At 41.2% G+C, this 12334-nt stretch overlaps 1 protein-coding gene across 10 annotated transcripts in view; it reads left to right on the forward strand.

Annotated features, from left to right (window-relative positions):
- Positions 1–2649: 2649 nt before the first annotated feature.
- The window catches only part of IPO9 (importin 9), a 57473-nt gene continuing 47788 nt past the window's right edge, over positions 2650–12334 (forward strand). For 2 of the 10 annotated variants that reach the window (XM_071207646.1, XM_071207650.1), the window contains exons 1-3: positions 2693–2908; positions 3300–3344; positions 7293–7405. Coding sequence is in view for 1 of the 10 variants with exons in the window: in XM_004481945.3 (XP_004482002.1) it covers positions 2746–2908 (163 nt within the window). In the remaining 9 variants the exon portion in view is untranslated. Of the gene's footprint in view, positions 2909–3299; positions 3345–7292; positions 7406–12334 lie in introns of all 10 variants that reach the window. The other 8 variants (XM_071207647.1, XM_058274953.2, XM_071207649.1 and 5 more) reach the window with 8 other exon arrangements.

A 12334-nucleotide genomic window follows, 5' to 3' on the forward strand; every position in this document is an offset into this window, starting at 1 on the left:
CCCAGCCAGTCTCAGGACTACTGCTGTGTAGTGGTCTCCCACTTCCTAATGTTGGTTTGTTTTCGTTTGTTTTTGGTTTTGTTTTGTTTTTATTTAACAAAACAATCTTTTTTTAAATGAATTCCCACCCCTGCTAGATTACTTTCCTCCTTCCCTCCCCCCCCCTCCCCACCTATTCTGTTTAGGCAGCACTGTTTATGTAACAGAGTCTGTGTTTGTCAAATGCATGGTTTTCCTCAGGTGGAGGGTGGGCAGGAATTTTTGCAAAACTTTTTTTAATTTATTGGGCATAAAACCCCAAACCAGGATATGTGTGTGTCTGTGTGTTTATGTCTTCTCTCATTTTACCCTCCCCTCTTTCAATCTATCCCTTTTATATCTAATGTAAGAAAGCAAAACCGAATCTGGAAAGCAAACTTGTATATAGTTGCGGTAACAATCATGAAGAGAGCTGGGCCAAACCCTTCAATAATTCATTTTAAATAACAAATCGGTTGAAAATTAAATCCATACCAGGGCCAGCTGAAGAGGCATTCCTCTGTCACCACCAGAGGCTCCACTCATTTGGGTCCTGTGTCCATCAGGCATGTCTCCTCCCAACAAGATTCATCTGTTTGATGCCATTTGCGTTTCAATAAAGTTATCTCCTGTATTGTCCAGTGGTTCTCTCTAGCTCCCTCTCTGTCTGGTTTCTGTCTCCATTTATCTCTTGGCCATTTCTTTGATCTGGAAGGTAAGACAGCTTGTGGTCATTTGCCTAACCCAGAGGTAAAAAATCTATCTGCCTAGAAATGTCTGATTCCCAAATCCTACGCAGGAGTCTCTTGACTCCTTTGGGTGGGAGAGAGATAGGGGCCCTTGCCTGCACATTTGTGGACATAGTATCCATCACCAAAATTCAAAAACGCCCAGTCCAAAAGTCAGGGCTCTCAAATCCTTCATCCACTGCCACAATGGCTGAAAAAAAAAAGCACCCTCTTAGACTTTCCTAAATTTTCTTGGGGGATGGGGTGTGGGCATAAAAATGAATTAACCTGTAAGAAAAGAAACTATTCTAATGGAGTTCAGCTTCTCCTGGCCATTGAAAGAAAGAAAATAAAACGTCCTGCTATTCCCCACTGTGAAATTTCAGGATCCAAGACGGAGTTTTTTTCCTAAGAAACTGTGGTAAGACAACCTCCCTCTGCCTTTTAATATAAGAGGCGACAAATGAGTTTAGAGTCCCCCTCAACAAACAAAATAACTCTCACTGTGGAGCAGATATTACTCAGTGGCTGAGTGCCTGCTTCCCATGTATGGTGTCCAGGGTTCAATGCCTGGTATCTCCTAAAGAAAAAAAATGAATTAAGGAATCATTCTTTTGGGGAACCCTCAGATCAGGTGACTTAACTCCTCATTGTTATTTTAACATCCACAATCTTGGTACGAGGGTAGGAATTGCTAGCTGGTTTTGTTTGCCACTTGGGGATAGGAGTCAGGCTTCTGAGAACCCATTTCTAGGGCTCTCAACCTGAACAGCTTATTAAGAAATACCTATTCCTCTTTGCTCTAGAACTTCCCATTCCAACAACTCATACCTTCCCACACCTTGTGCTACTACATGCTTATCACCCTGCCCTACTTTTTTTTTTTTTTTTAGTTACTGGGCCAGGAATTGAACCTAGGACCTTGTATGTAGGAAGCTGGCACTCAACCACTGAACCACATCAGCTTTCCTGAGTTGGTTTTTCATTTGTTTTGCTTGTTGTTTGCTTTTTTTTTAGAAGGCACGGATGGAACCCAGGACCTCCCATGTGGGAAGCAGGGGCTCAACCCCTTGAGCCACATGCACTCCCCTATTTTTAACCTTCTTGCTAATGTCTCCACCTGCTCCAGTATTCATGAGTGTCTCTATTTCTTGGGCTATTCCCTACAACCAGCCCACAGCTATCTATATCAAACTCCTCTTGTCCCCCATCCCCTTATCTGTCCATTCATAATCTCTCTGGGGGAAAAAAAAAATTTTGCACTCTCAGCTAATAGACTTCATTCTCAAATAGTCATATAAATACTTACTCTGGAGGTAATACCCTTTTGCAAGTACTCTTTCCTGGTTAGCCACTTTTCAGTTTTGAAGTCGGGCTAATCTAGGCTGGAAAACCAAAGGAGCAGACCTTCCTAAGGTGACCACCCCCCACACACACCCCACTGCCCAGTAAGCTTGTTTCTTTCCCCGCTACCTTTGGACTCCTGAGGCTAAGAGATGATGAGACTCACTTTGAGCCAGCGTTGTTTTTTTGTTTTTTGCTCTTTTTGTTTGTTCGTTCGGTGTTTTGGGGGGAAAGGAGGTTGGGTTTAATATAGGACCTATTTCTGACTCAGACCCCTCTCCTTAATTAAAGCCCTCTACATCCCTACCCATCACACCTCCTTTCCTAACATCTTATGCCTGAAAGATCCACGAGCCTATATTAGGTATTATGGTCTTTATTACAAGTGACAGTGGTAATTCAGGAAAGCCTCTAACCTCTCTGGGGTTCTAGAAGTTCCCACAGAAATCTGAACAGCGATGCTCTCTGAGGAAGGTGCGGTTTTCTTCCGACGGCAGGAGGAGCTGTCTCGGGAGGCTTAGGCCCATTCCCCGCCCCTCTCCCGCTCCCGCCCGATTTCGGTGCGCAGGCGCGGCTTTGCAGATTGGCCGCGCGCGGGAGCCGTCATTCTGTGGCGGGTCCGGGCCGCGGGGCTAGCGGGCTGAAGGAAGGAAAGATGGCGGCAGCGGCGGCGGCTGGTGCGGCCTCTGGGCTGCCGGGTCCAGTGGCACAAGGATTGAAGGAGGCGTTGGTGGATACGCTCACCGGGATCCTGTCCCCAGTGCAGGAGGTGCGGGCGGCTGCCGAGGAACAGATTAAGGTGCTGGAGGTGACGGAGGGTGAGTGAAGCGGGACCGGAACGAGGACGGCTCGAACCTGGGCCCGCTGCACGATCCGCTGACCGCAGCCCCGGACCGGCTGGGGATATGGGAAACCGGAGCCAGTGGAGATCTCGGCGCTGAGGCCCAGAGGGCGAGAGTGGGGTAGGGAGCGAAGGGTTGCTATTTCTGATGGCTGCGAGAGTCCCAGAGAGGGGAGGCACACCGAAAGGAGAGGGTCGGTGGAGGTGGAGTCTCAGGACGGAGGAGTAATGTGAAGACTTGAAGAGATAGATGGAGCCTGGGATCTGCAGAGGACAGAGATGGGGCTAGACTTGGTGCTGTTGGAAGAAGTCGTGCCGTCTGGGAAATAATTTTGAGTTTCAGGATTTTTTGCTGTTCTCTTTACCAGCTCGATTGTCCTGGGATACGAGTAGGAGAAGCTGCTAGTGGAATGGTAAGCGTGCAGGGCCTTGAGAAGGTGGCTATTAAAGCTTGGTAGATGTCATCAAATAAGTTTCTGCTTCTGAGTTATAAATCTAGCTAGTTGATTGCCCTCTTGATGTTTTCCCAGAAATTGAATTCGGTGCATCTACAGCGCTTCACCTTCTTCACCATGCTCCCATTTTATTACGAAAATAATCTGCACTTATTAAATGCCTCTGTGTGCATGTCTTTTTGAAGGAACCGATCATCCTTTGTCTTTGCTTCTCTCCCCATCCTTCTAGTTTATCTTTAAAGTGATGGAGAAGAAACTGAACTATTGGTTTGAGATTTTTCTATTAATTTCATGCTGGTTGGGCCTTTCACCATGCCCAGTGTAGCCACTTTACAAAGAACAGTGAGATCCTAAAACTTAGAATAGAAAATTTCTTGGTGTTTATGGAAGAGATATATTTTGTCTGCCAAGCTTCGTTGGAATTCGAAATCCCCAGCTCAACAGAATATTTCCATCACCTCTTAACCATCGTCTGACCTGTCACATTCGAAACCTTGAGTTGGCTCTTCTACCAGATTTTTTATTTTTATTGAAAAGAATTTAAAACAACTCTCCCTTAAATTTAATTTTATATTCCCTCACAAAATGAGAGAACTGTTGAAAACGAATTTCCCTCTATTGGAAATATGTTGACGTTTAGAATCTTAACAGGTTAAGAAACATTTTGGAGCCCCACTTGTAAGTCATTGTTCTACAAAATGCCAAACTGGGGAGGAGAAAGCTGTTTGAGAGCCAAGCATAGATTCATCTGAAGGAGTTTTTATAGCCTCCTAAGTAAAATTCCTTTTATCACGTTAATGTGTCTGCCTCCCTCAGTATGAAAGGAAGAGTAACAAAGTAAAGGATCCTCATCCCATTCAAGTTACTATTTGAATAAAATTGGGGGCCCAATGCATATTAATCCTAACTGAACCTTCCCTGAATGATGCCCAATATTCCTAGTGCCCCGAATGTATGTCTGGCACCTTCCTACCATAGGTGGCTCCTTCTTGTTTATACTGTCCAACGACAGCTCCACTTTAGCTATGATCCCTTTGACTCTAGCCAGATGCCATGGTCTCATCTGAACAAAATCACTGATAACTTCTTGAGATCTATTCGAAGTTCTAATCTCACTTTCTTCATCTTTTTGGGTCTTGAGACCAGGAATTAAACTTTAGAAGTGCATAATTTTGCATTTGACCTAAGCCACTCATGGGAATAGATTGCCTTTCCCCCTATAATTTACTGGTTAATGTACTGCTGGATATGCATTAAGAGTATGGAAACCTTTGATCAGTGATCTGATATCGGTGGTCTAGCAGTAGGCATATTGGTCACAAATTTAGGATGTGTACAGGGTTAGTTCAAGTCTCTGGAGTTGAGTGCAGTGCTTCAGAGTTTTTGGAGGCTGTTCTCTTCATGCCCTTAAAACAGCCTTGCTCTGCTCCTTATGTTTTTGTTTTTGTTTTAATGAACTATAGAAATTCATCCACTCCTGTACCTATTATTAGGAAGAGGATGACCCATTCCTCAGATAAATTATCCTGTTCTCTCCTTTCCTCCTCTTGAGACTTTTAACAAATTATCTGTTGCTGTTGAGTCCAGAATACCTCCCATCTTTTATTCTGTCTGGATCTCTTAGCTTCTTCCTCAACATGGTTTAATATTTTCTTCTCCACCAGCCATTGTCCTCCTTTACATGTAAATATAGTACCTGGCTTCCCAGCAACGGTTTAGCCACTTATCTGGTCTGATGTAACTGACAGGGCATTGCTTCTCCTGTTAGAAAGGCCTCAAAGCCAAGGTAAGGAGCTACTCTTGGATATGAGCAAATCATTTACTGCTCTTTTGGAGTCGCTTCACAGAGCACTTTTAGTTTTATCCTATTAAAGGGAACCTTGCTTTCTGGTCCTAGAAAAACTCTTCCTTAAAACAAAGTTAATAAGAAATCTGGCATGGGAAGTGAACTTGGCCCAATGGATAGGGCATCCGCCTACCACATGGGAGGTCCACGGTTCAAACCCCGGGCCTCCTTGACCCGTGTGGAGCTAGCCCATGCGCAGTGCTGATGTGCGCAAGGAGTGCCGTGCCACGCAGGGGTGTCCCCCGTGTAGGGGAACCCCATGCGCGCAAGGAGTGCGCCCCGTAAGGAGAGCCGCCCAGTGCGAAAGAAAGTGCAGCCTGCCCAAGAATGGCACTGCACACATGGAGAGCTGACACAGCAAGATGACACAACAAAAAGAAACACAGATTCCCGTGCCTCTGACAAGGATAGAAGCAGTCACAGAAGAACACACAGCAAATGGGGGGAGGGAAAGGGGGGGAGAAATTAAAAAAAAAAAAGAAATCTGGGAGTTGGTTTCTATTATTATCTGTGTACTGGTAAACTTGTAATCCTTTTTTGGTGCTAAGGTCAGGTAACAACCAAATCTGGTTGTTGTTAGTCCCTCTGTTCTGTCAAATAACCACCCTGTCTTTGTGAGCCATTTATTATTGCCTTAAATAGGAGAATGATCCTACCTGGTCTTTAAATTTAACCAGTCTGTTCCACTGGTTAGTGTGCCACTTTCCTTGGCTGCCAGGCAATGACCCCTACAGTTGTCAACTCCGTGTTAAGTGGATAGACAAGAAAGTTTGACATTCTCTGAACAGATTGTTCCCTAGAAGGAATTTTAAGAAGCAGTTTTCTTAGAGAATGGAGGTTGCTGGAGCCCACATTTCATCCTGGTCATTTAGTCTGCTAGCTGATATTTTCAGAGAAATAACTTTTCTATAATTAGTTATGTTTTCCAGAATGAGAGACTATTAAGCCAAGGAAATGTGTATATTTGAGAGATCCACCTAATTCGTATCATAATATATCGGTCTGAAAAGAATCAAGAGAGATAGCTTCATAAATCTGGTATCCTGAAAAGATTTTCTTGACACCCGTGCATGCCATTTTCTCTATTCACTTGGAATCTGGGGAAAACCCAGCAAACTTCTCTGAATAGGTTTAACAGGGTTACTTAGAGGAGGAAATGCCAGGAACCTTCTAAAGACAGCACTTCTGTCCTGAACTAAGAAGCATGTTGCTTGAAAATTTGGAAGTTCCTATGCTATGCAATATTCTAGCAGATAATTGTTATCCTTGCAGTTTTCTTAGGATTGAGATTTTGAGTTTGAGTAGAGATTGCAAAGATTTAGTTGTATGTACCTCAGTAGAGTAAAGATTAGCTTTTTGATCTGTTAGAGCTTTCTTCTAATTCCATTTTATGTAGTAGGTAGGTTTATATCAACATTTTTATAAAAAGACTGGAGAGGTCGTAAACCGCCAGAGGTCTCACATGTCAGAATCTAATATTCTCCACTCTACTTCATCAGCTCTTTTTCATCTGACTTATGGTAAGACTATGACTTGAGAATGTCAGTGCTTTATTTTTGGTGTATATTTCCTTTTTTTATATATATTTTTTATATTTTAGAATGAAGCTTTTCTCTTTTTTCTTCTTTTATCTCTTCTTTTCTCTAAGAGTAGCATCACCAAGGGGTAGAGTGAATTGCTTTCATTCACCAGCTTTATTCTTCAAGCCAGCATATCACAGACTTTCTTATGTAGATAGATTTAGACCCTAGGTCATTTTCTTCTCTAAGTTATTTCCTTTTATTTATTACAAATGTATTTCCCTCCATCATTTGGCCTTGACATAATTTTTTCTTTTTTCACAGCAGATAAGTCACAGGGTATACATTTTTTCCTTTCTTTCCACCACCATTATACCAAAGTGGGGAGGGGGAAATTATCTCTCCCTCACTTTTCCTGGCATTCAGATGCTGCCGTGGTACCTGTGTTGATTTCTCCATCTTAGATACCTAGAGAGATGATCATGCTGGCTGGAAGTTTGCTTTTTGGTTCTCATGGGCACTTTTCTGGCTCTCTTACAGTGTAGCGTAAGCACTGTCTACCTGCGAAGGGAACCCCTCAAGGATCCAGACGCACTCCTGGGCATGTGGCGCAGGCACTGTGCCGAGCTGAAGGCGGCCACGCTCGGAAAAAGGCCAGTGGTGGAGTTTTCTTTTTCTTTTCCGCTGTGGTTTTGTGGTGGTTACCAAACCCAGAAGAAAAAGGTGGTCTCTCAGAACTACTTAGAGGTCCTTCCTTCCCACAAACAATCCTATTCACATTCTTCCTACTAGTAGCCTCCTAAACCAGTGTAAAAGCACTGCTAAGTCTCATTCTGTCTCTAGTAGACCCTTACGACCAGTAATTTATGTTTCTTAACTTGTGCTTTATCCTTCATGCTCTCCTTTGGGTTTTCCCTTCTAAGCCAAGTTTTAGACAGATAATATTTTTGCCAAATATGGTAAAAGGAGAGAAAGAGAAGCAAAAGACTAGTAAAAGTCTGAAGAATGAGTTAAGGAGGAAAGAGGGCAAAGTGTTTCTTAGAAAGGAAGTCAGAGCTACCATTTTGGATTGGACTAAAAGATTTAATCAAGAGCCTAAAGTCAGGGTGAAAACCCAAATTAACTGAATGGGTTTATTCTTATTTCACCTTGGGAAAGACACTAGAGAAATTAAATTTCCTGATAAAAATGTCTTTAGAAAGCTAACTTCATACAATTCATTTGTAAATATTTCCTTTGGCTTAACTTCATAGATTGGAATCTCGGTTTAATCTGAATTGGTCTTTTCTGAAACACCTTTGTCTGTGTCTCTTGTCTTTCCCTGCTTTGATCATCCCAAATTAACTTATTTAACTGTTCTTTCTAATGTTTGCTAGAGAAATTATGGTAAAGACACCGATCAGTAAAGTTGGAAGTCCTCGAACACACAAACATAACCAAAATTGCTTTTATACAGGTATACTTAGTTGTATTCCTTCAAAAATATAGTCTCTGTTAAGTGAGTATCTCTAAATAGTGTTTTTGTAATTTTACTATTTCACAGGTGTCAGATGGATAGAAACAACTGTATTTATCAGATTTAAAAGAAGTTAAAGCACTTTAGAATGTTTTTCTGGATTTTTCTTCTGTGCATTAGTTTTATAGCACAGGATTCGCTGTCAACACCACACCACCCCTGTCACTTCTAAGAAATAATTCTTCATGCAGCTTTAAGTGAACCAAAGTTTGATGGATATGAAATTCTTCTATGGTGACATTTCTCATTGGATATGTGATCTAAACAGAATAAATTGGGTTAAATAAAATAATAGCTGATATATCCATTCTTGTATTTCCCTATAATCCAATTTAAACGAGTCTTTCTCTTTGAATTCTTTTGGTTTCTAATCAGAGTTAATCATCACATCACTGTTTTTGAAGCTCTAGGGTACTGTAGAGAAGAAAATTGGTTCTATTCATCTGTGCTTTTAGTTAATGATGATGATGTTCTTCAAAGATTTTCTTTGCCATTAAGGCTTTTGAGCAGGGATTGAGGCTACTTGAACTTTTAAACTTCTTGCCTATGTGGAGAAAATAAACTTCAGGGAAAATCCATCTTATAATGTTTGTTGCAGGTATAGATCCACCAGTTGGCTTAGATTTCTGGGTTTTGTTTTTTTAAGATTTATTTTTATTTATTTATTCCCCCCCTCATTGTTTTGCGCTCACTGTTTGCTCTCTGTGTCCATTCGCTGTGTGCTCTCTGTGTCCATTCGCTGTGTGCTCTCTGTGTCTGCTTGTCTTCTCTTTAGGAGTAAAAGTCTGAAGAATGAGTTAAGGAGGAAAGGGGAACCAAACCTGGGACCTTCCATGTGGGAGAGAGGTACTTGATCACTTGAGCCACCTCAGCTACCTGCTTTGTTGTGTCTCTTATTGTCTTTCCTCTGTGTCTCCTTGTATCATCTTGTTGCGTCAGTTCTCTGTGCTCATCACACCAGCTCGTCTTCTCTTGGAGGCACCGGGAACTGAACCCAGGACCTCCCATGTGGTAGGTGGGAGCTCAGTTGCTTGAGCCACATCCCTTACTCTTCTGTTGATCTCATTCTTGCCATCCCTTAAAATCTCAGTGGTTTGTGAAGCAAGGTGGTTCATAGAAATGAGAATATAATCTGTGGTATATTACTGGACTAGATTAATTTATGGTGGTATTAGAGTGAAGTGCTCCCAGCTATTGTGATCATCACCAGAGACCTACCTTCTTCTAGTATAATTATGGGGAAAACGTATTCATGCTAAGCTTTTCTCTGAAAAGAGTAAACTTGAATTTTTCAGGTTGATGAGAACTAACCTCTCCCCCCCAAACTATAATAGGACCCATGTGTCAAGTTTGCCTGGTCTTCATACTCTAATGATTCTTCTGATTGTTATCAGTGTGGACTGATGGAAAATATGTGGTTGCTCTTCCCTTCTTTGAGCCTCAGGATTACCCTACAACTATAAAAGTGTCAGTACTTTCATTGGAAGGAGAATTGTTCAATATAAATTGAAACTTTTCTTTTTTAAGATTTATTTTTTATTTCTCTCCCCTTCCCCCCTCCCCCGCCAGTTGTCTGCTCTCTGTGTCCATTCACTGTGTGTTCTTCTGTGATCGCTTCTATCCTTATCAGAGGCACTGGGAATCTGTGTTTCTTTTTGTTGCGTCATCTTGTTGTGTCAACTCTCTGTGTGTGCAGCGCCATTCTTGGGCAGGCTACGCTTTCTTTCCCGCTGGGCAGCTCTCCTTACGTGGCGCACTCCTTGCGCGTTGGGCTCCCCTACAGGGGGGACACCCCTGCGTGGCAGGGCACTCCTTGCGTGCATCAGTACTGTGCATGGGCCAGCTCCACACAGGTCAAGGAGGCCCGGGGTTTGAACCGTGGACCTCCCATGTGATAGGTGGACACCCTATCCATTGGGCCAAGTCCGCTTCCCTTAAATTGAAACTTTATAATAATTTCAATTCAAGTTTCAGTCCCTCTTAAAAAGTCTCATTTTATTCTTCAAGTATCTTTTTCACAGTGTGACTGAAGATTGTTTGTCTTGAACTCATTTTTCTTTTCCTGTAGTGGCAAAAATTGTGCCCTTCCCAGTAACATTAAAACCCATATCATAGTGGCCCATATAGAAATTTTTTGAACAGTGCCTTAAAAGAAAATGTTATATGGCCCAGGTAATTTATGAATGTACTTGTAGATCACTGTGAAGGAAGTCACATGAGGTATATCAGAACTGGTTGCTTGTGTCTAGGGAAGTGAAGCCTGATTATACAGTGACATTCCAAGCATGCTTGGGACCATGAAGTTAGCACTCGTTATCACACTAAGTATCCAAAGTAAAGGGGAATTATAGGTGCCCTTGCAGGTGTACTTTTTCTTCTTTCCGTCTATAAATGGATTTTGCAGATGCATCTTAGAGGTCTTTTTTCCATTTATTTTGAATGTTGGGATCCAAGAGTTCTTCCCCAACGATATCTGACCCATCTCTGTTTTAGCTCTGAAAGTTGACTCTATTATCTTTGGGTTGTAGGTAACAGTTGTTTCTTCCATTCTCATAGTTGGGTTTTATAGACTTACCAATGTTGGAAACATTTTGTCTGAACAGAAGAGTAGCTATGTACAGCAGGAAAGGCATAGAGAGATTAAGAGGTGATATTAAGGGGTAGATTGTCTGCTTTTTGTTTATTATTATTATTATTGGAATAATGAAAATGGCTTAATGATTGAAGTGATGAATGCACAACTATGAGTATATAAAATACCATTTATTGTACACTTTGGATGGATTGTATGCTTTATTAATATGTATCAATAAAAGTGATTTGTTTAAAAAGAAGGAAATATAATGTCTAAAGTAACCAAACTAATCCAAGAATTAGAATGGATTTCAGGATCTTTAGGGATAATTCTGCAGATTTCATGTGTTTACTTGTGATTATTAATCATTTAGTAAATGTTTTTAAAAGAATGTGACTTTTTTGGAGTGGTCTTGTAAAAATTCCCCTACTTTCCTGAGTGAGATGATAGGTACCATAGGAATATATCAAAAACTGCAGCTTAAAATAGGGGTACAATTAGAATGGGTTAAGAATTTAAGAATTCAGTAAAGTAACAGGACATAAAATTAAAATATAAAAATCAATAGCCTTCATGTACACAAATAATAAAAAGTTAGAGGACAATGGTTTAAAAGAAACTATTTACAATAGCAAACAAAAAATTAAATACTTAGTAATATAATTAACAGGAAATGTGCAAAAAAACTTTCAAAAGTAGTGCTGGGGGAAACGGATATGGTTCAGGTGACTGGGCTTCTACCTATCACATGGGAGGTCGCTGATTCGGATCCTTGTGCCTCCTAAAGAAGACAGCTAGCTGGTGTGACAGACAGGCATAGCAAGCGCTGACACAACAAGAGTCATGAGAAGAAAAAACATAATGAGAGACACAACCAAAGCAGGGTACAGAGGTCCCTGGTACCTCCTAAAAAAGATGGTGAGCTGACACAACAAGAGATGCAGGAAGGAAAAAAAGATAATGAGAGATACTGCAAAGCAAGGAGTGGAGGTGACTCAAGCGAATAGGCATCTCCCTCCCACATCAAAGGTCCTGGGTTCAGCTCCCGGTGCCTCCTAAAGAAACAAAGAACACAAGAACAGACACAGCAAGTGAAAAACAACAAGGGGGTAGGGAGAAATAAATAAATAAAATCTTTTTTTTTTTTAAGTAGAGCTGAGATAATTAGGTAACCATTTGAAAAAAAGTAAAATTAGATCCTTTTCTCACACCATATACAATAATAAGCTCCACAGGATTAGTAGTCTAAATGTAAAATATGAAACCATACAAGTACTAAAAGAAAATTTAAGTGATTTCTCTTTAATCTTGGTATAGGGAAAGGCTTTCTACCTATGGCTCAAATCCAGAGAAAAGAAAAAGAAAAATGGCTAAATTTGACTACATTAAAGTGTTTAATTGCGTGACAAAAATCACTGTATAAGAAGTCAGAAGACATCTGACAAACTGGGAGAAACTTTTCACAATATATACCACAGACAAAAGAATAAA

The sequence above is a fragment of the Dasypus novemcinctus genome, chromosome 13 (genome assembly GCF_030445035.2).
Source record: "Dasypus novemcinctus isolate mDasNov1 chromosome 13, mDasNov1.1.hap2, whole genome shotgun sequence".
Lineage (NCBI taxonomy): Eukaryota > Metazoa > Chordata > Mammalia > Cingulata > Dasypodidae > Dasypus > Dasypus novemcinctus.